The sequence below is a fragment of the Haemaphysalis longicornis genome, unplaced genomic scaffold, assembly GCF_048455015.1.
Source record: "Haemaphysalis longicornis isolate Haplotype H1 unplaced genomic scaffold, Haemaphysalis longicornis Haplotype H1 scaffold_1, whole genome shotgun sequence".
Lineage (NCBI taxonomy): Eukaryota > Metazoa > Arthropoda > Arachnida > Ixodida > Ixodidae > Haemaphysalis > Haemaphysalis longicornis.
The window spans coordinates 272,398,856-272,424,328 of record NW_027526203.1 but is presented as its reverse complement, the minus strand read 5'-3'; the positions used below and the strand labels follow the sequence as shown (position 1 = coordinate 272,424,328).

Here is a 25,473-nt window from a genome sequence, read left to right as displayed (position 1 = left end):
CGCGGTCCCCCGAAAAAAACGTTTCGAGGTAAAAGGGGGTGATACATGGCGCCTATGGGAGGTAAACGCATGGCAAAAAAAAAAAAATTGTTTCGACTTAACCGATATTTCGAGATATCGAGTTAGAGTTAAGGAGGGATTAGTGTATTTCGAAATAACACCGCACAGGTTTCTTTAGAGGAATAGGGACACGACACGTAGAAGGAGAGAGGTAAGGAGGAGCAGGACGAAGAGAGGAAAAACAAAACAATACAGACGACGTGAAAGAATGCCAAGAATGCTTCCAAGTGTCGGTTAGTAAACCCCTGCCTTCAGATGGAGACGAAAAGCAATCAGCGGGTGCACGTGCACAGGTGACAAGGGCGAGCATGGCCCTCGCTGTACAACGAAACATTTGACAGTAACTGCTGCGTGTGGCCCAATGTCATCGTCAGCTACCGCTGTTAACGTTGGAAAGACAATGGCGGAAACGGCGACGTAGGGCGACTTTGTGCTGTCTGAAGAGGGGAGAAATGGATTCCCTGCTCTGGGAAGCCCTGGCGCGTCGCGTTCTCCCTCTGAGTAAGCGACACGCGCGCTCACTGGCGCGAAACCATGCGACGCCTGCGGTCTACAAATGTCGCCGTAAAACATGCTTTCAGCGACAGCATGCGTACATCAAAGCGGATGCTGCGTAGAGCTAGACGTAGTTGTCTACGCACTCGGACCACCAAAAGCTACAAAGGCAAGGAGGTGTTCTTTCTAGCTAGCCTCCACAAAATAAGTGGCAAGGAGCCATGAGCAACGACCACAAGTGGACCAGAATGACGCCAGGACCTTCCCAATGATCCAGGCATCTACTAGCGTCCTCAAATCGAGCAATACCAAAGCAAGAGCGTAAGCGGTTAATTTCGCTACATACCAGCACATGGCACGTGCAGCAAGCACTCCGTGCATGCAGAAACATCAGCACCCTTTGTCAGAATGCGGCGCAAGGTGCAGCAGGAGTGCACCTCCGAGAGTATACGACCGACTCGCTAGGGTAGCAACCTGTGGAAGGTGCTTGCAGCACGAGCAGCAACTAGCACAGCTGTTGAAGTCGGCTTGAACCGGAACAGGCTGCCTGATGCGAAACAGCCAGGACTCGGGACTGCCCAGCTGCTGCTGCCCCTTGCCTGGATCGCACTGATATCTCTTCGTACGCGAGCAGGTTGTCATCTGGTCCCTCAGAAACAGCCTGTCGAAACGCCATGTTTGACGGGCCTCTGCATGCCCTCACTTGTGGTTGGCGCTCAAAGATCAAGCAGGAAAATCACTACACGCGAAACTCCACCCTACGAAGTCGATCGAGGTTGCAAAAGAATTTGTGAAATCGGAAATTTCGAAAAAACGACACACTCAGGAAAAAGACCGACTTCATCATTTGCCTTGCGTGCGCACCGTGCACAAAATGCTGCTCCCTTTTAGCAGCTGTCCATAGCAATGACAGCCTCGTCAAAGTTACTGTGATGTCGCGCTTCGTGGGCGTACTTTGGCTACAGCGCGAGTAACGGCGCCCGCCCTTTCGTGGATTGCGCTTGTTCTTGGGGTTCCACTTGTTTGCGATAAAAACCTACATTGCGGAACGGACAATTTAGCTATTCTCTCCCTCCCTCTCCGGAGAACTTGCGTAAAATCTGGTTGCACGGTTCCTCGTGTTCGTAAGATCAAATTCACAAATAAAGATTTTAACTTTGGCGTTACCACGCGCCCAGGATATATACTCGTGGGCGCGCTGCAGTGGAGACAACCGGATTGACTTTGACCACCTGGTTATCTTTAACGTGCGCTGAAATAGAGGCACACGGGTGTTCTTGTTTCTCACCTCCATCAGAAAAAGGGAGTTCGCAAATACATTGCGCCCTATGGATAACAAACACGTGGGGAATTGGACTGTGTTCGTAGAACCAGGAAATTCGCAACATCGGGCTTCGTAAGATCGGGTCTCAACTGTACGGGTAGAGGTGGTAAAGGAAAAACCTGAGCTATAATAGTTATCAGTACCATGGAACATACGGGCAGCGCACTGCAAGCACGGGCCGAGGGCGTTGAAACCCTCAGGACTAAATTTAGTGTTCGTCTTGCTTATTTCTGTGCTCTGTGTGAGCGTTTCGTTTTTAACGCCACCAATATGGTCAACTGTACTAGCGCACCAGAACTAGCTTTTTTAACATTCAGGGGAGGAGTAAAATATGCGTTAAGCGTGATGCGGTAAATAAACACGGGGCATATTTCCCGCGGAAATATTCCCTGCGCGCACTACATCAACCCCTCAGACAGATACGTATTAGATCACCGAACTTCCACACGATGCCGCTGTTTGGGCGTTCAGGTTGCTCTACTACTGCAACGAAACGAGCACACAGGACGGTATTCCTAACCTACACAATGCCGTCACTTCGTCACCCTAAACATGTATAGTTGGTGCCCTGCGAAACATACGCACTAATTTGAGTTCGGGAGCATGGCGAACTTTTCATTCCCCCGGCATGTGAAACTTCGTCAGCGAATATTATTTTGATGGCACTTATGCACACGACCTACCTTAGAAGCGTCACATGCATGCCCGGAGCTATTACACATAATTTCGTCACAAACAGAGGCATATCCGGTCACAACAACAACACACCCTTCGCAACACCAAAAACAACGTAGCTTTCGGGTTTCTTCCAAAATTACTGGGTGCAAACAAAAGAGGCAACAAAAAAAAAGTTCAGATACGACGGAAAACGAAACGGCCGTACATAAAAACCGCTGCCAAAATAACCAATCGAAATGTACGGCGGCGCGTTGAGGAAATCGAAAGCCACATACACAGAGTTCTTCGTTAAGTGAATTCCCACTTATCGAAAGCCTCTATCTTTACGAGGCTGGTCACGCCACATTTCTCGCCGTTTACCGAGTCAAGTCGCGTCTGACGCCGGCTGTATAGCGGGCAGAGCACTGTAGCACTTACGCTCTATTCCTGCGACGTTGCCACTACTTAGGCTCGTAAGCAGACGCCCATTACTAGGAGTTCGATGTCCATCAAATACTGCCCGTTGGCAGTGCCCAATGCGCTGATTCAGCGGCGAGCAACGACTGCGACACCGCCATGCGCCGAGCTTTCGGCGTGTTGGGAAACCGAAACTAGACGAGCGCCCGTAGCAGACGATTTGTTTGCGCATCGAGTGACCGTGTGGTGTGCACGCTGATCACTGCGTGGGCGTGCGCGTGTTTCTTTGGACACACGGACGCACACACAATACACACGCACAGAGTACAAAACAGAGAAAGCGGCCAGACAGACGTAGTCTGTTGAGATAAACGGAGTATGCCGTGCGCAGCTGCAAACCGTTGCGGCCGCAGCAGCTGCGCGAAAGCAAACAAAAGCCGGCCACATAATCCCGGGAGGATGGTATTTACTACCGTCAGAGGCGGCAGACGTGTCGTACAAACTGGAGAATTTCGCCGGGAAGCAGTGTCGATTCGCCGTGGCGGTGGCGTGCCGCGTTATTATCTAAATCGCTTTGGCACATACGCGCAATTTACTACAAAGGCATCGAGCTAAGATGCTGCGACGTCACGGCCGGAAAGAAAGTGCGCAAGCAGGCGAAACGCAGTTACTAGTTCGTTATCGCGTCGGCAATGCCGGGACGGCCGCGAGAAGAGCGGCTGATAGTGGAGACGCGTCGGTACGTGAACGGGCGCGTGCTCGCAGCGAGAAGTTGCTGAGAGCTCACCTGGCAGCATGACGTACGGTGGTAGAGCCGGCGTGAGTCGTTCAGATGCGCTGCCAACGGAAGGAAAGGCGGAGGAACGATGATTATCCGACACTTAACCGACGAGAGTTGTTTTTGGAGGAGCGCCAGCCGAGGAGCGCAGAGGAAGTGCCCGGCCCACTCTTCTCCGTCGGCGTGTCGGGAAAAGAGACTGTACTGAGCACACGCGCTCGCAGAAGTCGTCGCAGGCGAAGTAGGCTATTTGACTGCAGCAGCCAACTCTCGAGAAGCGTTGTCGCCCCAGCACAGGGCGGGAGGAGGAGCACTGCACACGCGGACGCAGTCAGTTGCCTCGGGCGCGCACGTTGGCGAAGCGAACTTGCCGGGCTCGCTCGGCAGAAGAGCCACACCGCGCGTGTTTCTCTGGGCCGCGCTGAACGGCGCCGAGGGCGCTCCCACTTGGAATCCGCCCGCTGGGCATCCACGTCGCGCCATCTGTTGTCGAGCGCAGTAGCCAGACCGCGTCGTCTGCTTCGCCTGCTGTGGCCACTGTATCCTACTTGCGCAGAGGATGTCGACGATATACATATCGTCAACATCCATACATGTATAGATATATTTTGCGAAGCGACTTGTATGTCACCAGAAGCGCTATGAACTTGCATATTCTGAAAACACAGTACCGCGGTGGCGCGTTTTTTTTTGAGAAGTGATCGGCGTCGTCTTCTAGAGTGAAGCGTCCTTTGGAAAATAATTCCCATATAGCTAATAGTACTGACTCAGTTTCAAATTCCAGTTTCAAAGGCCCACTTGGCTGGCTTTCGGGCCTCCTACTACAAATGCAGCTGCCGTAGCGTAGGACATGCACGCACACCCACTCCAGGCACGTCAGGAACTTTTTTCCTGCTCGGATCCAGTGATCCTTATCTAAGGATTCCTGTATTCTTGCTCTGTGGGTGAAAACTAGCGACTACAAGGGATTATCCGCATTTAAATACACGAGATGAATTGAGACACGCCTGGACAGGTGCGGAACACGCGTGTTGCGCTCCCTTTTCGTTTTCTCACTTCTGCGATACCAACCGATAATCACCATTTATACGGCGAGGCGGTCGCACACAGGCGCAAGCAGGTTGGGCGTCGTACGGCACTGCTTTGCTATGACCCGCAACGACGTTACTAAGAATGCGTATGCGTAATGCAATTTTAGCGTCGCGACGCCATAATTTATTGAAGATTGAAGTGATTTTGGATATATATATATATCAGGGTGTCGAACCGGAACCGAACCGAACCGAAAACCGGAACCGAACCGGTATTTTTTCCGGAACTGAACCCGAACCCGAACCGTTATTTTTTGAGCACGCTGAACCCGAACCGGAACTGAACCGGAAAAAGAAATAACGGTTACCGGTTCATGCCGAAACGGTTCGACCCTCTGTTGTTGATATTGCACAGTCAATGCAATTCAGGCCTTTTTTTCTTTCCCGTACCATCAACTTCGTACTTGCTCGCGCACTTTCCCCTCCAGACAATTGAACACTATCACGCTTTATGTAACAACAGGGGAAATGAATGAGCACCAATGTAGCATTGGTCTGTTGCTGCTGGAGGCGCGAGCGTAGTGCAAGCTGACCAAACGAAATGTCATTCTCGGCAGCTTGCAGGTGATATAAAACGACTTTGCCCTTCCCTAGCTGCGACTTCATTGGAGAAATCAGGCTGCAGGAGTGCTCCACTGCGCAACAGCGAAAGCTCACACCCGATGTGTGCAAACTTTTTGCATTTCATAATTTGTTGAAAAGGTCCGACACCTGCAAATTATTAATACTTGACAAGTGTGACCGCAGGAGCTGCTCAGTGGCTAAGCTGTTTGCTAAGCCGTTTGCCCAACTCGCTACATTGCTTCTACTGCTACTCGTTCCGGAGGGGAGTACTGCTGTGGACGAATTAAAGAGCGTCTACCCAAAAAGTCCCATCTCATGCTCCACGTGTCAAATTTCCCTTTCATTTTGTAACCGCATTACCTGTTATAAGATTCCGCAATGTAGCACACGGAACGATGGTAGGGGTTCAGGCGGTACGATGACATACTGATTGTAATGCACACTTTCGGTATCGCAAAAGGAATTGCAGTGGTCAGAGCAATAATGCAGTGACTGAGCGTAACTAAAGCTTACTTTTAACAAAAGTGTGGCTAACACATTCGATAAGGTGACAGCTAACAAATTATTCAGGGTTACCAAATAATATAATTCATTGGTAGTATTTATGTGCCTGTTGTAGAATTTTTCTGTTTTGTTACAAACATAAAAAATGTGCGCCATTGTTATTAAGCGCTGGTATTTGAACACGCCCGTACGCAGGACTAAATTTAAAGCCTCAAGGTTAGCGTGATGGGCGATTGCATAGCGACAATTGCGATTTCAACAAAAAAGGAAAGGACAGAAAATATATCCCACCATCATATCTCTTGGCGTTGGCTTTATGAATAGTTGCTAGGACAACAGAAAGTCTGAGCGATAAAGAAGGTGGTAAATCGTCGCCACTTCATGTGTTTTTCTAATATCTCCTAATTGTTTAAAGTTTCCTTTGCAATTGCGCCACTGCCCTTGGGGAGCAGCACCATTTTGAATGTCAGTTTGTGTTTTGATTTGACGGTCGTTTTAAACTAGTAAATGTTTTTTTTCTAATTTTAGTGATAATTCAACTAATCGAACCGGTTCGCGAACCGGTTCAAGCTCCCGAACCGGTTCGCGAACCGGTTCGGTACGTGATTTTGTCGAACCGGAACTGAACCGGAACGAAATTATTTCACCCGAACCCGAACCGTAACCGAACCGGTATTTTTTTCGGTTCGACACCCTGATATATATATATATATATATATATATATATATATATATATATATATATATATATATATATATAATACAGAAATAAGAGTTGACAGTCAAGAAAACCACCCCCAAGCACAGGAAACAAACATACATAAACCTAAACATAAATACCCAGAAAGTGGAGGGGAAAATCGCCCCGCCGGTAGCGTAGTGGTTATCGCACCAGACCGGTATTCTGGAGGTCGTGGGTTCGGATCCCACCTGGCGGGCATTTTTTCTCCACTTTCTTTCTTTCCAAATTCATTATCTATTTCAATGACCTACCACATCCTCCCCTTTGCTTTCCGAGGTTTTCTTGACTGTCAACTCTTATTTCTGTTATTTTCAACGAGCCCCTCCCTCATTTCCTATTCTGATTCGCTATATATATATATATATATATATATATATATATATATATATATATATATATATATATATATATATATATAGGCCACCTGGCGGGCATTTTTTCTCCGCTTTCTTTCTTTCTTTCCAAATTTTTTATCTGTTTCAATGACCTACCACAACCTCCCCTTTGCTTTCCGAGGTTTTCTTAGTTATATATATATATATATATATATATATATATATATATATATATATATATATATATATATATATATATATAGTAAAAAATGGGTATACCTTCTAACAAAACTGTTTATTGGTCGACGTTTCCGTCGGATGCCGACATTATAAAGGTCGGCATCCGACCGAACAGTTTATTAGAATAAACAGTTTGGTTAGAAGCTATTCCCATTTTTTACTATTTGTTACGGCAACCTAAGACAGCCCTTCTCGTAATCGCAAACACACACACACACACACACATATATATATTTATATATATATATAGCGAATCAGAAAATGGGAAATGAGGGGCTCCGTGAAAATAAGACAGAAAATAAGGGTTGGCAGTCAAGAAAACCTCGGAAAGCAAAGGGGAGGTTGTGGTGGGTCATAGAAAGAGATTAAGAATTTTTTGAGTCGAAAAGAAAGTGGTGAAAAAATGCCCGCCGGGTGGGATCCGAACCCACGACCTCCAGAATACCGGTCTGGTGCGATAACCACTACGCTACCGGCGGGGCTGTTTCCCCAGCACTTTCTCGGGTATTTATGTTAAGGTGTTTTTGTTTCCTGCACTTCGGGGTGGTAGCCAGCGCCACTCGGACTACTCGGGGTGAAGGGGACCTTGTACCGCTACCACCCCCAAGTGCAGGAAACAAAAATACCTTAACATAAATACCCGAGAAAGTGCTGGGGAAACAGCCCCGCCGGTAGCGTAGTGGTTATCGCACTAGACCGGTATTCTGGAGGTCGTGGGTTCGGATCCCACCCGGCGGGCATTTTTTCACCACTTTCTTTTCCACTCAAAAAATTCTTCATCTCTTTCTATGACCCACAACAACCTCGCCTTTGCTTTCCCAGGTTTTCTTGACTGCCAACCCTTATTTTCTGTCTTATATATATATATATATCCCACCTGGCGGGCATTTTTTCTCCGCTTTCTTTCTTTCTTTCCAAATTCTTTATCTGTTTCAATGACCTACCATAACCTCCCCTTTGCTTTCCGAGGTTTTCTTGACTGCCAACCCTTATTTCTATATATATATATATATATATATATATATATATATAGGGAGCAGTTGAACTTTTGAAGATGGTAGAGAACACAAGAAAAGAAAACTTTGAACAAGGTAAAAGTACGATTGTTGCCAACGTTTCAGCAAACAGACTTGCTTTCGTGAGGGCAATCTCTCGCCTGGCTGGCACGCTTTATATAGGGGTAGGTCCCCAGGTGAGAGGGGAGAAGGAAAGAAGGAAGTGAAATGGAGAAAGCGGATTGGTTTGGGATTATGTCGGGAGAGATACTGAGGGGCAAAGAAGGTTGTATAGTCTAAGCCGCGAAGTAGGTCACAGGGAAGTCAGCCGGTGGTTGGTGTTCGGGAAATTTTTGGACAGAAAGGATGAGAGGGTGTTTGTTCACCCGCCGCGGGGCATACGGAAAGGTTCTCAGAACCGCCGGAAGCAGACCAGGCGGTGAGAGTGGGGTCCTTATCAGAAACTATCTGCAACCCTCAGGTCAAAAGAAAGGATAGAGAAGGGGGGAAATAACTAGGTCAAGTAAAAAGAAAAAAAGAGAAAAAAAACAGGGAGGGAAACCACACAAACCCACACATAAAAGAAAAAGCAATGACCCAGCAACTGAAATGCACATGTCACCCACGGCAACATTCCTGGAACAGGCCTGTCCTGAAACTCAAAAACGAAAAGATAAAGTTAGAGTGACGTACAGGGCACAAGACCACGTGGAGTAAAAAAATGAGAGAAAAGAATAAATAAAATTGAATTCCAAAAGCAAAGGTTGGAGGGATGCGGGCGAGTATTCAACTAGACACTAAGGAATGAAAAAAAAAGGAATTAGGTGACCAGGTAAGGTGGGTGACACGTGCCATTTCAGTTGCCGGGTCATTGCTTTTTCTTATATATATGTATGTATATATATATATATATATATATATATATATATATATATATATATATATATATATATATATATATATATATATATATATATATATATATATATATATATATATATATATATATATATATATATATATATATATATATATATATATATATATATATATGTGGGTACGGATCCCACCTGGCGGTCATTTTTTCTCCGCTTTCTTTCTTTCTTTCCAAATTCTTTATCTGTTTCAATGACCTCCCACAACCTCCCCTTTGCTTTCCGTGGTTTTCTTGGCTGCCAACCCTTATTTCTGTGTTATATATATATATCATCAGCCTGTATACGCCCACTGTAGAGCAAAGGCCCATGGATCTCGAAGTATCGCGGTTCTGTGCTAACTGCGACCAACTTATCCCCGCGAACTCTTGATCTCATCTGCCCATCTAACTTTCTACCGCCCCCTGCAACGCTTGCCTTGTCTAGGGATTATCTTGCCTTCGCATTACATGCCCTGCCCACGCCCAATTCTTCTTCTTAATTTCTACTATGTCCTTAACAAGCGTTTGTTCCCTGGCCAACTCCGTTCTTCTTGTCCCTTAACGTTAAACCTATCATTTTCCTTTCCATCGCTCGCTGAGTCGTCCTTAATTTGAGTTGAACCCTTTTAGTGAGCCTCCAAGTTTCTGCCCCGTGAGTACCGGTAAGATGCAGTTGTTATGCACTTTTCTCTGCAGGGACAATGGTAGGCTGTCATTCGTTATCTGAGAATGCGTGCCAAATGCACTCCACCCCATTCTCCTTCTAATTATTTCTGCCTCATGGTTGGAAATTGGGGTCCACGCTCACTACTTGGCTTAAGTAAATATATTCACTTATCACATCCACTCCCTCGCCAGTCGCCACCAACCTCAAACCGCTGTGCTCTCCCTAGGCTATTGAGCATTACTTTAGTTTTCTGCATATATGGATTATAAGATTCACGTCCGAACTCCGTTTTTTGGTTCATTAGGTGGTTGCGGTGGAGTTCTTTCTGTCTCTAGGGCATGAATGAGCGGCACAGGCAGGCGGCGATGAAGTGGACTGTCCGGCCAACAAAGAAGTTATATGTGCTCCACGAGTTGGGGTCTTAGAGTCGCACGGAGATTTGCAGGCGGAGGGAGCCAGCTATCCAAGGAATAGGGAACGTTAAGTAGGGGAAGGGGGAGGGGGGGGAGGGGCGAGCGTTGGGAGAGGGGCAGTGTAGCGAAAGGATAGCCCGAGGGCAGGACCAGGGGCACAGAGAAGGCTGTGGTTTCGGAGGTCTGGACAACATTTGTGTGTACGATGGTGTAAAAGGTCGCGTGGCAGACAGGTAGCGTTCCTGCTTGTCGCAGTAATGCCAAGTACAGTGAGGGTCGAGGAGGAAGGCGACGTGAGTGGCGGAGTTCTTTCAGTTGCTGGCATCTGTATTTCCGAGAAGCCTTTCAAAATGTATGCGTTGGAGGCGCAAAAGCTGGCAGCGAACGTTGCGCTTTAGCTACGTTAGAAATCGGTAAGGCTTATTTATGTCAGCGAGATGAAAATGTGACGAGGTCGCCTGTAATGGCCGCGAGCTTCCACGAAGAGGGTTCGCGTGCCTTTGTTGTTCTTCTTTCATTTTTCATTGATGATTAGAAAACCCCGTTGGCAGGCAGCATTCAGTTCACGAAATGCTGGGTTTGATTCCGGCGGCGGCGGCCGTTTTTCTTATGGAAGCGAAACACGACAACGCCCAATTGATGAGTTCCTGGCGCAAGTCAACCATACCTAGGTGGTTTAAGTGAATCGGTAGTTCTTCACCTCACATTCGAATCCCCAATTTAGCTTTTTCGAAAAAGGAATAAGTTCTTAGGGACGGATTTTTGCTCTAAACTAGAATTCTTTTTTATAGAACGATTTTTTTTGGGGGGGGGGCGGGGGGGGGGGGGGGGTTACAAGTTACCAGGATCACTGGTGTTTTGGTTTTGAGGTGCTCTAATACTAACTAAAAAAATCAAAGGGTCGCTAAATAAATCATCTGCACATTTCGCTTCTTTAGATGAAAGTATACTTCACCGCGGAGCGTGAAACAGGGGGAACAGTGTTAGACGAGCTACGGTTCTTGAAAATCCCCATGCATGCTTAGACCCGCCGCGGGGGCTCAGTGGCTAAGGCGTTACGCTGCTGAGCACGAGGTCGCGGGTTCGATTCCTGGCCACGGCGGCCGCTTTTCTGATGGAGCTGAAAAGCAAAAACGCCCGTGTGTACGAGATTTCGGCGCATGTTAAAGATCCCCAGGTAGTCAAAATTAATCCGGAGCCCTCCACTACGGCGCGCCTCATCGCCTGCGTTGCGTCGGCGCGTTAAACCCTACAATCAATCAAATCAAAACCCATGCATGCTTAGTAGGACCAGAACTTCCGCTTGCATAGAAAGTGTAGTATTTCAACACAGAAATCAGATTTATCAGTAATCTTTGAGACAATTCGAACTAACCTTGTAGCTTAAAATAAGATTAGGTCAAATAAGTCGAAATGCGACTCATTTCTCATAGCGGAGCTGTGTAAGCTTGAGCTCCATCCGTGCGGATCGTTAACAGAAAACTATCATCATCGGCGAAGTCGAGACGGGGAAATGTGCTAGGCCAAGAAGTGTGAGGGAAATTGGCGAGGAGGTAAGTAGCACACGAGCAGGTGTTCGGAATGCACGCCTCAAGAAAAAAAAAAAAAAAAAAAACGCTCTTAGGGAGGCCCCCGGAAACCAACCCGGGACCTTTACGCCGCGAAACCGGCCACGTAACCACTGGGCCACCCCAGAGGCCGTAGGAGTATGGGATTAGCAGTGGCGGGGAACAATAACATGTGCAGCCAATTAGAAAGGAAAAAAAGGAAAAACCGAACGTTGGTTCTTCGCGTTTTGAAAACGGCGTCCATCCGATTGCGCTATCATCGCATTCGGGGCGCTCAGCATTTCCTCTGGGTTCGTAGCGCGGGTGTTGGCTTCGGAATTTTACCAAGTTGAAGAAAAATTTGGCTTAGCACTTCGCTAGTTGGGATTTTGGACTTCAGCAGGCTGGATTGTAAACTTTGCTTTAACTCAATTTGCATGGAGGAAGCTTCGCTTTCTAACCGTACTTCTCTTAAGAAAAGTGAGACCGAAGAAAAGTCACGTTAAAGCTAGTGAAGACCACCAGCTCCGCTGTTTCCGCGGTCTTCGCATCTCAATTGCGAAGTTGGTCGAACTATTTTTTTTAAAGGAAACCAAGGAATCTCAAAATTTGAAGAACCTAATTGGGGCGGTAGTTTTCCAACGTCGAACCCAGGGGCGGCTCGATCAACGTGGCATAAAGTTCCTCCTTAAGTCGGACCCAATGGGTACTTTGGCTTTATTCTGACTGATTAAATGCTACGCTTTAGGCTTTTTTGGAGCGTTATGCCAGTACAATGAGACATACTAAGAAAGTAATATTACGCGCTACAAACGGGTGGCTTAACGAGTTATACTGACTATGAATTACACTCTACTTTTTCAACTGCGAAGTTAAACTAGGCTTTAACGTTATTTAAAAAAAATGTAGAGTGATGCACCGAAGTAACACCCGGGTGATCAGGAGTACATAGGTTGAAGACTCCGTTGTAAAGTCTACCATGCGAGGCCTCCATGGTCGTGCAGTAAAAAAATTTTAGTTTCACTCTACCAGCTGAAAAACCACGTCTGCCTACGGCTCGGTGTAAAACATGCAATCTCGTGAGGAATGTCCGTGGATCTGCTTGACCACAATGCACCTGAATGACCCATCACGGCGTCAATGGCAACGGATTTGGCAAATAAAGAGGCCGGGCTCACAAAATTTGACTCGAAAAATGTCGCCTGCAGTTGTGACATCGCGCAATGAAAATCGTCATACAATGCAAATGCAAAATGCACACGGTAAAAAGGTTAACCTTCTCCATGTGTAAAGGGTTTACGAGCCTGGTACCACCCGACGAAACAACGCCGACGCACAAAAAAAAAAAAAAACGTAAATCAGCGGTTTATTTGAGGACAACAACAACAACAACAACATAGGCGAAGTGCGCAATATCGTCATCAGACAAACGGGGCAGTAAATAATACACTGCACCGCTTTTGCAGAAAGTACGACGTCACTTAGTATTACACTCACGACTATGTCACTCCCGTGGTCGGAAGCCGCGCCGTGTGCGCCCCCCACAGGTGCTCGTCAATCCACGCTGACCGAGGGTCATGGTTGCGGTCGACTGCCCCTTGCTGCTGCTATCCTGGCCGTTCGCCGGTCTCTCTTCCAGCTGCACTCGTGAGAGCCGCTTCCATGCGGAGCACGCTCCGGAATTGATGCGCCCTGCACACGTGTCTGTTGCGCGACCACTGTGCATAGTTACAAGCGCGCACGGGAACATTATGCGCGGGGAGCTGAGACCCGTGCCTCTGTTCGTCGCGCACTCACTGCACTGTAACCACCACGCACGGGGCATACAACACGAGTGCGCTTGGATTCCTGCTAATGGGTGTTACTAAATTTGCCAAATGGGTATTATGGACCGCTTTGGTACGTTATGGTGTGCCTGGAAACATTTGTGGTTCTTTCCTGTTGCCAAATGGCGACAGCACGCGAAGATTGAAAGCATCTGGTTCGCCGTTGAACACGCGCGTTGATGAGCCTACGAGGCAAGGAATCACGAGGAGATGATCAATAATTGTCGTACTTTGGTTTTTGTTAGAATACGATGATATCCACTAAAATCCACGTGAGCGAAGCGTCCGCCGTCCCGACGCCATATATGCTTTAAAGGTTATACACAGAAAGTAAACGCCAAAGCTGTGGAGCAGATTTTTAAAAGAAGGTTGGAATGCTGGCGGAGGAAAGGCATGGATGACAATATAACGTAGAGCCGAACTGCCACCTGTTACGAACAAAATTTAATGTGAACCTGTGTTTAATGTTAACCTGTGTATATAGCAGCCTTAAAATTAGAAGACTAGGATAACACAGGTGGGTTAGCTTCTATGGTGAGTTGGCACCTATCATCACCCCAATAATACAAAGGAAATACCAAAATCAATCAATCAATCAATCAATCAATCAATCAATCAATCAATCAATCAATCAATCAATCAATCAATCAATCAATCAATCAATCAATCAATCAATCAATCAATCAATCGATCGATCGATCGATCAATCAATCAATCAATCAATCAATCAATCAATCAACCCCTGGAAAAATGCCTTTGAGATAAGACTCCCCCACTGTGACGGGGCGCAAAGAGCTTTCCGAAGGCGGTAGTCCTCCGTAGGCTCAATGAACCCTGTTTGTCGAGCATACCCCACGTTTCACGAAACGATTGGTTTCTACAGTAACAAAAACAAATCAGGTGCAAATACGGTCAAAAACAAAGCAAAGGCTGACAACGGTCCGTAGTAGTAGTAGTAGAACTTTTATTGTGGAAAGAAAGGGGAAGGGGGCAGGGGTGAAAAGTTGAGAGGGAGTTCATGGGTGGAGCCTGACGTCCAGGGCTCCAGATGCAACGGCTCCCACCTTGGCTCTCTGGATCAGACGTAGCTGATCTTCGAGAGATGAGCTGGTAAGGGCTGCCTCCCATGTTTCGATAGGATTAATCTGTATACTATTGTTTTCCTGGGGCCAGATGCGCGGGCACGCCCAGGCTGCGTGAAATAGCGTGGCTATCTCTCCGCATTTTGTGCACGTCTCTTGGAAGGAATTGGGGAATATTTTTGCCAGTCGTGATTTATGTGGGTACGTGTCTGTATTTGCCTCAGTATTGGAGCTTCTATAGCATTTAACTCCTTGTGTGGAGTAGGAAAGGTACTTCTCTTCTGCCTAATAAGCGAGAGTCTTTCTCCATATTTTTCGAGGAGGGGGGTGTGATAAGCGTGATCGTCAGGTTGGCGGTGTGTGAGTTCACGCACTGCCTTGTTCACTGCTTCATTACCCTCCAGTCCTTCGTGTCCGGGACACCATGTGATATTGTATTTTTTCTTCAGTTCAGGTGGATGAGTATGGTGGGACTGACGGGAGGACTGACGGCAAGCAAGGCTGCAGAGCCGAATGACGCAGTGGAAGTTCGTTTGAATACACGCACTTACGACTTCATCTCTGACGTCCCTAAACACACAATTTGGCGGGAGAATCAAAATTTTAACCCAAACTTATTAATTTCTTACTGAATATGGCATCATTTTCTGCCGGACAAGTGCTGGGGACACTATAAAACACGAAATCTTTCGAACATAACAAACTTGTGTTTTGTCTGCATGGCCCCTTTAGGTCTGCTTAGGTGCTTTGAAGGCGAAAGCCTGGCGGCACTAATGCACAACTTCCTTGCTGCACGACATCACATTTGCGTCCCTCTCACCGCTTTCGTTTCTCCGTCTTACGGCGAGAATTACGTCAGAAAGAATGCTGCCACAGCCCCCAGCTTCCCTAGAATTAGGGATCTGCGCGGCTGGAGTGCGCCTGTCCTACCCACGTGCCATCACGTTCAGGGGTCACTCGGTACGCATTATTCGAAAACTTTACGCTTCCAATTCATAGTTTTGTAACTTTTGTAAAGCGGGTACATTGCCCCTTAATTAAGTCTCCGGCTTCCTGGCCAATTCCCCAAGTGTGTATGATGTGCCTTGATGAAAGGAACAACGACAATAACTTTTCAGAAAAGGGGACCTTTTCTGAACATTATCCCAGCAATTCACTCTCTTGAACAATAACTTTTGTTCTACGATGGTAAAGTGCGTAGAAAGCACAGTTGGTAGAGCACTTGGCTGCTACTGTGTAGGCCTGGGTTCAAATCCAATCGTATCACAGATGTGTCTTCGTGCACAGCACTCAAGTGCCCGTTCCTGTGGTTTCACGGCGCCGTCGTCCTTCGTTGTAACCGAGCGAAGGAAGGGGACACCGAAGACAAACGAGACAGAACGAGCAGGAAAGCGGAAGAGGGAGGTAGTATGGCGAAAGTGTGAGGGGGAGGACGGTATGCCAAGAGAGACTATCTCTTTGGCGTCAACGCGCAACGAGATCATCGATAAAACGAAGAGGCCACCGAAGATAGAGCGAGCAGGAAAGCGGAGGATGAAACTATATAGCGAAAGGGTCCCCCGCGGCGACGAGTTACGAGACAACGCCAGAGTATATCGCGCGTCTTCGCGCGTTCGCTGATGCGGCAAAACTTCGTGAGACGCAACACGTATGCGCCGTCACTCGGAAGACTGCTGTTCGCCCTTGGCACAGATTCCACATTAGAGGGCATCGTAATTATCAGCCAATTTTCTTTGTTTATTAACTCATTACTCCAGCAGCCATTGTCTTGACTGGACCACAGTCTGCAACAGCAACCACGGCGCTTTTTTTCGCAGAATGGGCCACTAAAGGCTTTTGGCTTAAAACTCTACGCGCAGACGTGGGAAATCAGCCGAAAACTTTAACTGCTTTAACCGTTACTTCAAAGCATGCAAAATTGCGAAAAAGTACAAAGAATCTGAATGTGTTCAAGTGAGGAAAGTTTTCGGAAGGAACCCTGACCACCCTAAATAAGAAAATATCATAGATGAATCAATTTTCACATTAGAAAACTGGGTCAATACTAGTACTGATTGCCCTAAATAATACGAAAAATATTCCACTTCACCTAACGTGCAAATCACTCACCATTAGTAACTAGAAGAGCTAAATAAACTGATAAAAACTCTTTTGCCCCAACCAAGTGAGCGTGAGCGTAGCTTAGGTCTTTATTTGTTACATTGCAAATTTTATAACGCAGCCAAAAAGGTGCGCAGTCGTATGCAACACGAGACGTTTGTGGTCGTCGTGAAATTGATACGGAAGCTACTTGTTCACGTCAGCAAGAGCGTGTACGTTCTCGATTTCTCCTTTAACGCCACCGGTGGGGAAAACCATCGCCTCCTCAGAGCTCCGACGAGCGGGGAATACGAGAGTCCGCCACTTGTAGATAGAGAGTACACTTAGCCCGGTCTCATCAACGTAGTGCAGGTCGATGAAAGCGAGCACTGATTGCGAGCGGATCCCCCACGCCTAAGGAGTCCGGGGCACGCCGCCTAAATCCCCTTCTTCTCCCGCCAGCTCCAACGCCGCTGTGTTGACATCTCTCGCCCATTTCGTCTCCCGGGGCATGGAGGAATGCATGGAGCTCGCGCATTTATTGAGGCGTGTTTTCAGCACAGTAATGACGAGGAGCTACTGGAATAAAGCTACGCTTCAACTTTCGGCTTGGCCAGTACAAGCACAGTTTTCGTTTCGTTAGCCAAACAGGAGTTATTAGAACGGATGGAGCCGACAAACCAAGTCATAGCACGGCGTGACGATAACAAATATCGCCTAGCATTGTCCAACACGACAGATGCCCGTACCCTGCAGGAAGTTTTACAAATTATGAAGGGCGAAAAACGAAGAACAGTGAACTCAACTTGTGAAACAAACACCAAAGAGTTTTTTAGACTACAAGTCCACAATAAAAAGACGGCTAACAGCAGTTCCAGCTTTTCACGTATTTTATTTCAATTTAATTATCTTCACTTAAATATTACGACACTCATTCGCTCTAGAAATTCCTTCTTCTCTAAGTGAGTGAGTAATGCGGGCAGGGGAGAAAAGGAACCGAATTTATAATCACTCTGCTAGATATTTTTTATTTCTTCACATTTTGAGGGATTCGTAATGCTGCGATTTAATCGTGCATAATAAATTTGTAAGAGCTTGTTGTCGAGCGAGTTGGTGTATCTTGGTGAATAAACACGGGCTTTGCACGAAAAACACACCACACACAGGGCGGACGGGACGAGCGGGACGTCCGTCCTGTGTGTGGTGTCTTTTTTGCGCAAAGCCCGTGTTTATCCACCAATAAATTTATATCCTAGTTTAACGGTTTGGTAAGAAAATTATGAGAAATGAATGCCGTAAACTAGGTTTAACTAGCAGTACGACCGCTTGCGGAGTACCTTGGGCAAAATTCGTTGCGTGTCTTTGCAGGTTGGTCACTAACTCCATGTATAAGTCTCTTGTCATGACATGTTCCGTTTGGTATATAGTAGGCACGGGACAGAACCTTTATTTGTACTGCACAAAGAACAAACGGTTTGCGATCCACTGTCAATCAAAACTAGAACATATAAGACTCTGGGTTTGCAACGGGGAAGAGTATGGTTTTCAAAATTGCTGTACGCGTATACCATCTGTAACGTCTTCAGTGGCTCACTTTAAAGCAGTGTTTAGTCTTATCTGTTACATTACTGTACAACATCATCAGCAGCAGTTGCAGTCTTAAGGCGAATTGAGAGAACAGGAGCAGTGGTGTCGTGCAGTGAGGAGCAGGGGGCAGAACACTTAGGAGCACCCGGGAGCAGGGTCACTGCACCTGCCATTGGAATGCGCCACGCACCCGGAGAGCATGTGGGAGAGGAAAAAACGACGAGGGGAAAATACGGTCCTTACCTGACTGTCGTGGCTTGTGTCGCCGAGATGGGCATGCACGATAGCATTTATCAGGTTAAATAAGGGCGATCCGGCTACATTACTTGTAGTAGTAGCTATATGAGGCCCGTCTGCAAGATCGGCGAGTGAGGAGCAGGCGGTATCACTACGAGGGCCTCTCAAATACAGCCGTATTAAGAGGCTGTATTTTGCACATTTGCACAAACGCGCCGGTGGGACAGCCATTTTAATACGGAAAAACCCTTCCCTCAAAATTGTTGACTGCGAGCTCGCGGAAAACAGCCGTTTTTGCCTCGTTGACGTCCTCGTGGGGAGCGAGCTGGTGCGATTCGCGTGTGTCTACGCCCCCAATGAAACAGCAGCTCGCTCTGACCTGTTTACCGCCCTACGGCCTTACTTGTGTGTGTCTGGGGCAGTTTTCCTTGGGGAAGACTTCAACTGTGTGTTGAGGGCTAACAACAGAACAGGGAGAGGTGGTGGCGTCGACGCATCGTCCCGTGTTTTGAGCGCAGTCCTACGGGGCAGCGACCTGTGCGACGTAGCCTTGCGGCGCAGCTGGCCAACCAAACGCTACACACGCTGGCAGGGCTCGTCCCACGCGCGTCTGGACCGGATCTACGTGTCGGGGGATGGGGTTACACGAGTGTCCGACTACACCGTCACTCCCATTTAGTTCTCTGACCACGGCCTCGTCACGTGCACCGTGGCCCTTGACACATACACGGCTAGGCACAGTAGTGGTCCCAGAAATTGTTTTTTTTTTGGGGGGGGGGGTGGGGGAGGGTGGGGGGGGGGTGGGGGGGGGGGCTAATAAATAACCGCTTCCCTCCTTGCACCAGTTCTGCGGAGGAGGTGATAACCATGCAGGCGAGTACGCGCATGCGGTGTAACCCGCTTGCGCACAAATCACTTAGCGACACAGTGGTTTTTGGCTCCCCTTAGGCGGTACAACGGCTGGCTCGAGCCCGCATTTCTGGAGGTCGCAACAGATTTGCGACCTCGCACAAGTTGGATTTAGCCTCGCGCAAGTGGAATACTTAAAAAAAACAATAAATAAGAAGCTGAGGACCTCTTTGGGGGAAGGGGGGGGGGAGCGATCGCCCCCTTCAAACCCCCCTTGGGACCGCCACTGGCTAGGCAGAACTCAGGTACCCGATGGCTAATGAACTCCACTGTGCTTTAAAACGAGACATTTGTTGAAAAGACTCACAGAGAAATTGAAGCACTTCGGTCGGGAACCATTAGTGTGGAAAAGTGGGAAATTTTCAAAGCACGCATAAAGAGTTTTGCCGTCACCATAGGGCGCGAGGAGGCCGCACGCAAAAAAGAAAAAAAGGGCCACCTCACGGATACTCTCAGCGCGCTCATTGAGGTCGACGAATAAAAAACCAGGGGAGTTTAAAGACGATATCCGGTTAATTAAAGAAGAGCTCCGGGGAGAGCTTGAGAAAGGTTTTTGGGGAGCCCTGGTGCGGAGCAGGGAACAAAGGGTAGAGTTCGAAGCAAGGCCATCGAAGCTTTTTGCAGCTTTTGAAAGGGAGAACTCGGCGCGGAAAACTATCACGGAGGTCAAACATCCTGCAGGCATGGCAAGAGGCAATGAGGAAGTCGCCAGAGCGTTCGCTGACTATTACGCAGAACTATTCTCTCGACGGTCAGTCCCAGATGCAATCCCAGCTGAAGTGCTAAATGAAATTCCCAAAACACCTGAAGAAACCAAAGAGTTGATCAACACAACAGAAGCGGAAATTGAGCGTACCATCAAGAGCCTACCGCGAAGAAATCTCCTGGACCGGATGGCATCATCTCAGAGTTCTATATGGCCTTTAAAAAGGAACTGAGCCCCATATAGCCATGGTCTTCGAAGAAATAAGAAAACAGAAGCGCCTGCCATCCTATATGAGGACAAGCCACCTAGCCTTAATCCCCCAAAAAGTACCCACCGATTCTATCCCCGACGTCGCCGATTGCCGTCCGATCAGCCTCCTCTCAACAGACTACAAGATCCTGGCCCGAATTCTCGCCGGACGGCTGGAGGGCGTACTGAGCGCTGTAGTTGGTCCGCACCAGACATGCGGTTTCAAAGGGTGGTCCATCAATTACAACCTACATCGCATGAAGGTAGCCGTCGAGGCGGCAGAATCAGGTCTGGTATGCCTTTGGCCATTGCTCAACTCGACCTGAGGAAAGCTTTTGATCAGGTGGACCACACTTTTCTACTGGATCTTCTCCAACACTGCGGAATCGGTGACACAATGATCGAGTGGATCAAAACTTGCCACGTGGGCATTTCTACCTGCGTAGTAACTAATAGGTCTGTTGGAACGCCCATAGACATCCGAAGGTCGGTTCACCAGGGCTGCCCCATGTCACCCATCCTATTCACCCTCTATCTTGAACCACTTTGCAGCATGGCCCTTGCATCCGAGGTCATCAATGGCCTGAAGATTGGAGACGAGGAGCTCCGTGTTCTCGCCTATGCGGATGACGTGACCTTCATTTGCACACGTGGATCACAAGTGGGCGAGGTAATTAGGCTAACAAACCAGTTTTCCCGCTTTTCGGGAGCAGAGGGGAGCCTGGTTGGGTGATTGGGCCTCCAAACCAAGTTGCCTATTTGGATAGGCCTGGGAAGAGGAGATGTCCAGTTACTTGGGCGTCAACCTCAACCAAAGCGCCCCAGTCACAAATCGGTGGAAACCCAAGCTGTCAGCTGCGGAAAGAAAGCTTCAACCATGGAGAAACCAAGGAGGTTTAAATAAATTTGCTGGAGTGGCGGAGGCGCTCCTCAGCTGAAGCCACCCGGCGCCGACGGCGCCATCTTGCCATAGGCAGAAGGCAGAAGGTACGCCGGTACGCCTGGCCAACGTGCACCTGGCCTCGTTCGTGCGGGCGCTGCATTTGCTTCTGCGGAGATGAAAAACGTGTGTTCGCGAGTGTGACGCAAATAGCGGAAATGGTGTCATCGTGCGTCGCCTACGGATGTACGAATAGAGCGAAGAAAGGATCGGGAATAACTTTTCATCTGTAAGTACCGAAGTTTGTTCAAAACAATACATGGTGTGTTCACCCACGGCTGCTCGTTGTGGGCCCATTTTGGGGGCCTTGCTTCCGCTTCGTCCTTTGTTTTCTGGTATCACAGCTAGTTTTTCTTGTACAGATTCCCCAAAAATGCCGAGGTGCGAAACCAGTGGAAACAAGCGGTTCGTCGAGAGGGCTGGGAGCCGAAAGACGGAGACCAGTTGTGTTCCGTCCATTTCACCCCGGAATGCTTCGACCGAACAGGACAAACAGTTCGGCTGCGACATGGAAGCTTGCCGACAGTGTTTCCAGAGTTCCCAAAACACCTGCAAAAGCCAGTAAGAGTCATTTCCTAGTCCGCAGTGTAGCGGTATTAAATGTCTCTGCTTCAAATTGGCTCGTGCAATGTGCGTTGTGCGCGTTTTCGTCACTCGTAAACGTAATGTTTGTTGCTCTCGTATGAATTCTTGACGTCGATGGTGGCAGTAATATTTCGCGCCACAAAGCTTCGCGATAGCGAAGTCGCACACAAATGCTCTGATTGATTGATTGTGGGGTTTAACGCGCCGAAATTAACTACTCAGGTTATGAGGCGCGCCGTAGTGAAGGGCTCCGGATTGATTTTGAGCACGGGGACCTTTAACATGCGCCAAAATCTCGAACACACGCGCGTTGTCGGAAAAGCGGCCGCCGCGGCCGGGAATCGAACCCGCGACCTTTGCTCAGCAGCAGAACGCCTTAGCCATTTAGCCACCGCGGCGGGTTCAAACGCTCTCACAGTCTACCTCAAAATAACCTAACTGCCTTCCACTCAGCTGTAAAGCTGTTAGAACATATACAAGCAACGTGGCATGTGATATCAGAATGATTATAACTCATACATAACTCGATTCATTGCGTAGCAAGCAAGATTCCTCGCTGGGCATGTTAAGTGTTCTTTTATGTATGCAGCTTATTTTGCGCGACAATGTTTTTCTAGAGGTTTTGAGTAGATACTCCATTAGTGTTTACAGTTGGCTCGTTCGGCATGCAGAAGTACTAAATGCACTGGTTTTTTAATTACAGGTGAAAAGGAAGCGCCCTCCACCAACTCCTCGGGATCCTCCCGCCACTGGATGCATTGAAGTTGTGTGTGCTGAACAAGAAGGGGAAGATGGTGCCACGGCTTCACCAACTAAAGAGCACTACAAGAAATTGCTCCACGCATCGACTCAAAAAGTGACTCACCTTCAGAAGAAAGTTAAAATTTTGCAGCAAAACAAGCGAAGGCTCAGCCGAAGAAACGAGGTGGCCGAAGAAATAATGAAAAAACTCAAGGAGAAAAAGCTCCTGTCCGAGGAGGGGGTAGAAGTTTTGGAAGCTACTTTTTCTCCTTAGATTCAGCAGCTACTATCTAGGGCACAAGAACAACAAAAAGGCAAATACCCCCCAGAGCTGCGTGCATTTGCGCTAACACTGCATTTCTATTCACCGGCTGCTTACGAATATGTTAGATCGAAATTCAATGGAGCTCTGCCAGCAACTCGTACGCTTCGAGAGTGGTACCGGTCGGTGAATGGGGAGCCAGGGTTCACCGTTGAGTCCTTCTCCTTTCTCGAGAAGCTTGTCAAAAGTGTTGGCAATCTCCATTGTGCCCTAATAGTTGATGACATGGCTATCAGAAAGCAAATCGAGCTTGTTGGAAACAAGGTCGTTGGTTATGTCGATTTAGGCACAGGCACGCAAGATGACAGCATTCCGGAGGCAAGGAATGCATGTGTATATATGCTTGTCGGTTTGAATATGAGACTGAAGTTGCCTGTAGGCTACTTCCTAATTGATTCGCTCACAGGTTCAGAAAGGGCTGAACTGACGAGGCAATGCATTGCCAGGCTGGCATCTATAGGGGTGGAAGTTGTTTCGCTCACTTTTGATGGTGCAGCGTCTAATTTCAGCATGGCAAAGTGTCTTGGTGCAGATCTCCAACTCGGCAGTGAGAACTTCGTGACAAGCTTCAAGAACCCTAGTGATCCGTGCAAGCTCGTCTACATTGTATTAGACGCATGTCACATGATAAAGCTAATACGCAACTCGCTGGCAACTGTAAGTCACTTGGTTGATGAGGATGGGAAATTTGTGAAATGGGCATATGTAAAGGCACTAGACGCCCTTCAGCGTGAAGAGGGATTGCGACTGGGAAACAAGTTGACGAGTGCCCATGTCCAATGGGAGAGGCAGAAAATGAAAGTGCGACTTGCCGTCCAAGCACTCAGCGCATCAGTTGCTGATGCCTTGGTGTTTTGTGAGCACGAACTGAAACTGCCCCAATTCAGGGGTGCTAGTGCGACTGCGAGGTTCATCAGAGTTTTCGACCACCTCTTCGACATCCTAAACTCTAGGAACCCCTTAGCTAAGTCGTTCAAGGCCCCACTGCGCAAGCAAAATAAAAATTGCTGGAAGTCTCACTTCGATGAAGCTCGAAGGTACATCACGGCTCTGAAGGATCCAGCTGGTCGGCCTGTTCTAGAGTCTCCAAAAAAGACAGGATTCCTTGGATTCATTGTTTGCATGCAAAGCATTGAGCATATTTTTGACCACTTGGTAGTCCATGGCTCTATGACGTATATTTTAACTCATAAAATGAGCCAAGACCATGCTGAAACCTTTTTTGGCGGTGTTCGAGGTCGAGGTGGTTTCAACAATAACCCTACAGCAGCGCAGTTCACTGCTGCGTATAAGCGCCTCTTAGTGCACACAGAAGTGTCGTCATCAAGTGCAGGCAACTGTTCACCAGACCTTGTGTCCATCCTCAGCAAGTCTGCTACCGTTCTCAGCACGGAAAACACAGACAAAACTGTGGCAAGGCGTTCAATCATGCAGCCCGAAGACCATGATTACACTCACCGATTGGACATCCCTGAGAGTTTGTCTTCATTTAGCCAATCTGTGGTGCCATACATTGCTGGCTTTGTTGCTAGAAGTCTTGGTGCCTCAAGCATGTGTGAAGAGTGCGTAATGGCCCTTCAAACCGAACAACAGCCTGCTTTGGTGAGGCATAAGAATAGAGGTGGGCTTACTTCACCATCGGATGACGTTGTGTCGATTTGTACAGCTGCAGAGAAAGGTCTGCGTCGGTTACAGGCAGAATGCACAACACTGGGGGCTGTTCACTCAAGATCAAGGCACCTAGTTCTGGAAATTCTTGGTCTTCTGCCGGACAAGCAGTGGTTCTCAAGTCTTAATCAACACATCCTTGATGGTGATGCCTTGGACAACCACATTTACAAATTTTGTAAAGATGTGGTGGAATTGTACATAAAAATTCGAATTCACCACATGATCAAGGAAAAGAATCGAAAAATGTCGGCAGAAAAAGTAAGGAATGTGCTAACTAAGCTTATACTTTTCAAAAATCAGTAGGCACTCTGTTGAAACCTCAAGTTGAGGGGTCATTAAGGTGGTGTAATTACAAAATGAAGTTTTCCTGCTACTACCCGTACCTTGTTTAATCAGCATCGTAGTAGCTGGAATAAAGCTGTTTCATGATATGTGTATGCTTTCTTTTATTTTTACGAATTACAAAAATAACAGAGGCCAGGGAGGCTTCATCGCGAATGTGTGCGCCTTGGCTATGTACGTTTCTGCCTATGCCAAGATGGCCGCCGCCCGCTCGGACTGGCTTCACCCCTTAGCAGTGGCGCGCATAGGAGGCCTCCACTCCAGCAATCTTTATATAACCTCCTTGGGAGAAACAGACACATCGCTCTGTTCACGAGGGCCCATGTATGCAATGCGATTGCGTACCCCGCAGTGCTGTACGGGGCCCGCATAACTACCATTGACGCAGACACCCTGAAGGCTGCACCAGTCCTGGGCGGTATATCTCTGGCGTTCCACAGTCGAACCCATGC

At 47.8% G+C, this 25,473-nt stretch overlaps 1 protein-coding gene across 1 annotated transcript; it reads left to right on the top strand.

The window, feature by feature from the left end:
• The first annotated feature begins 21,383 nt into the window (after window positions 1-21,383).
• On the top strand, window positions 21,384-23,960 carry LOC144145886 (THAP domain-containing protein 1-like). The gene is made up of 3 exons (XM_077677725.1): window positions 21,384-21,589; window positions 21,723-21,921; window positions 22,649-23,960. The coding sequence occupies exons 1-3, from the start codon at window positions 21,519-21,521 to the stop codon at window positions 22,958-22,960; spliced, it is 582 nt and encodes a 193-aa protein (XP_077533851.1). The 5' UTR covers window positions 21,384-21,518; the 3' UTR covers window positions 22,961-23,960.
• The last annotated feature ends 1,513 nt before the right edge of the window (window positions 23,961-25,473 follow it).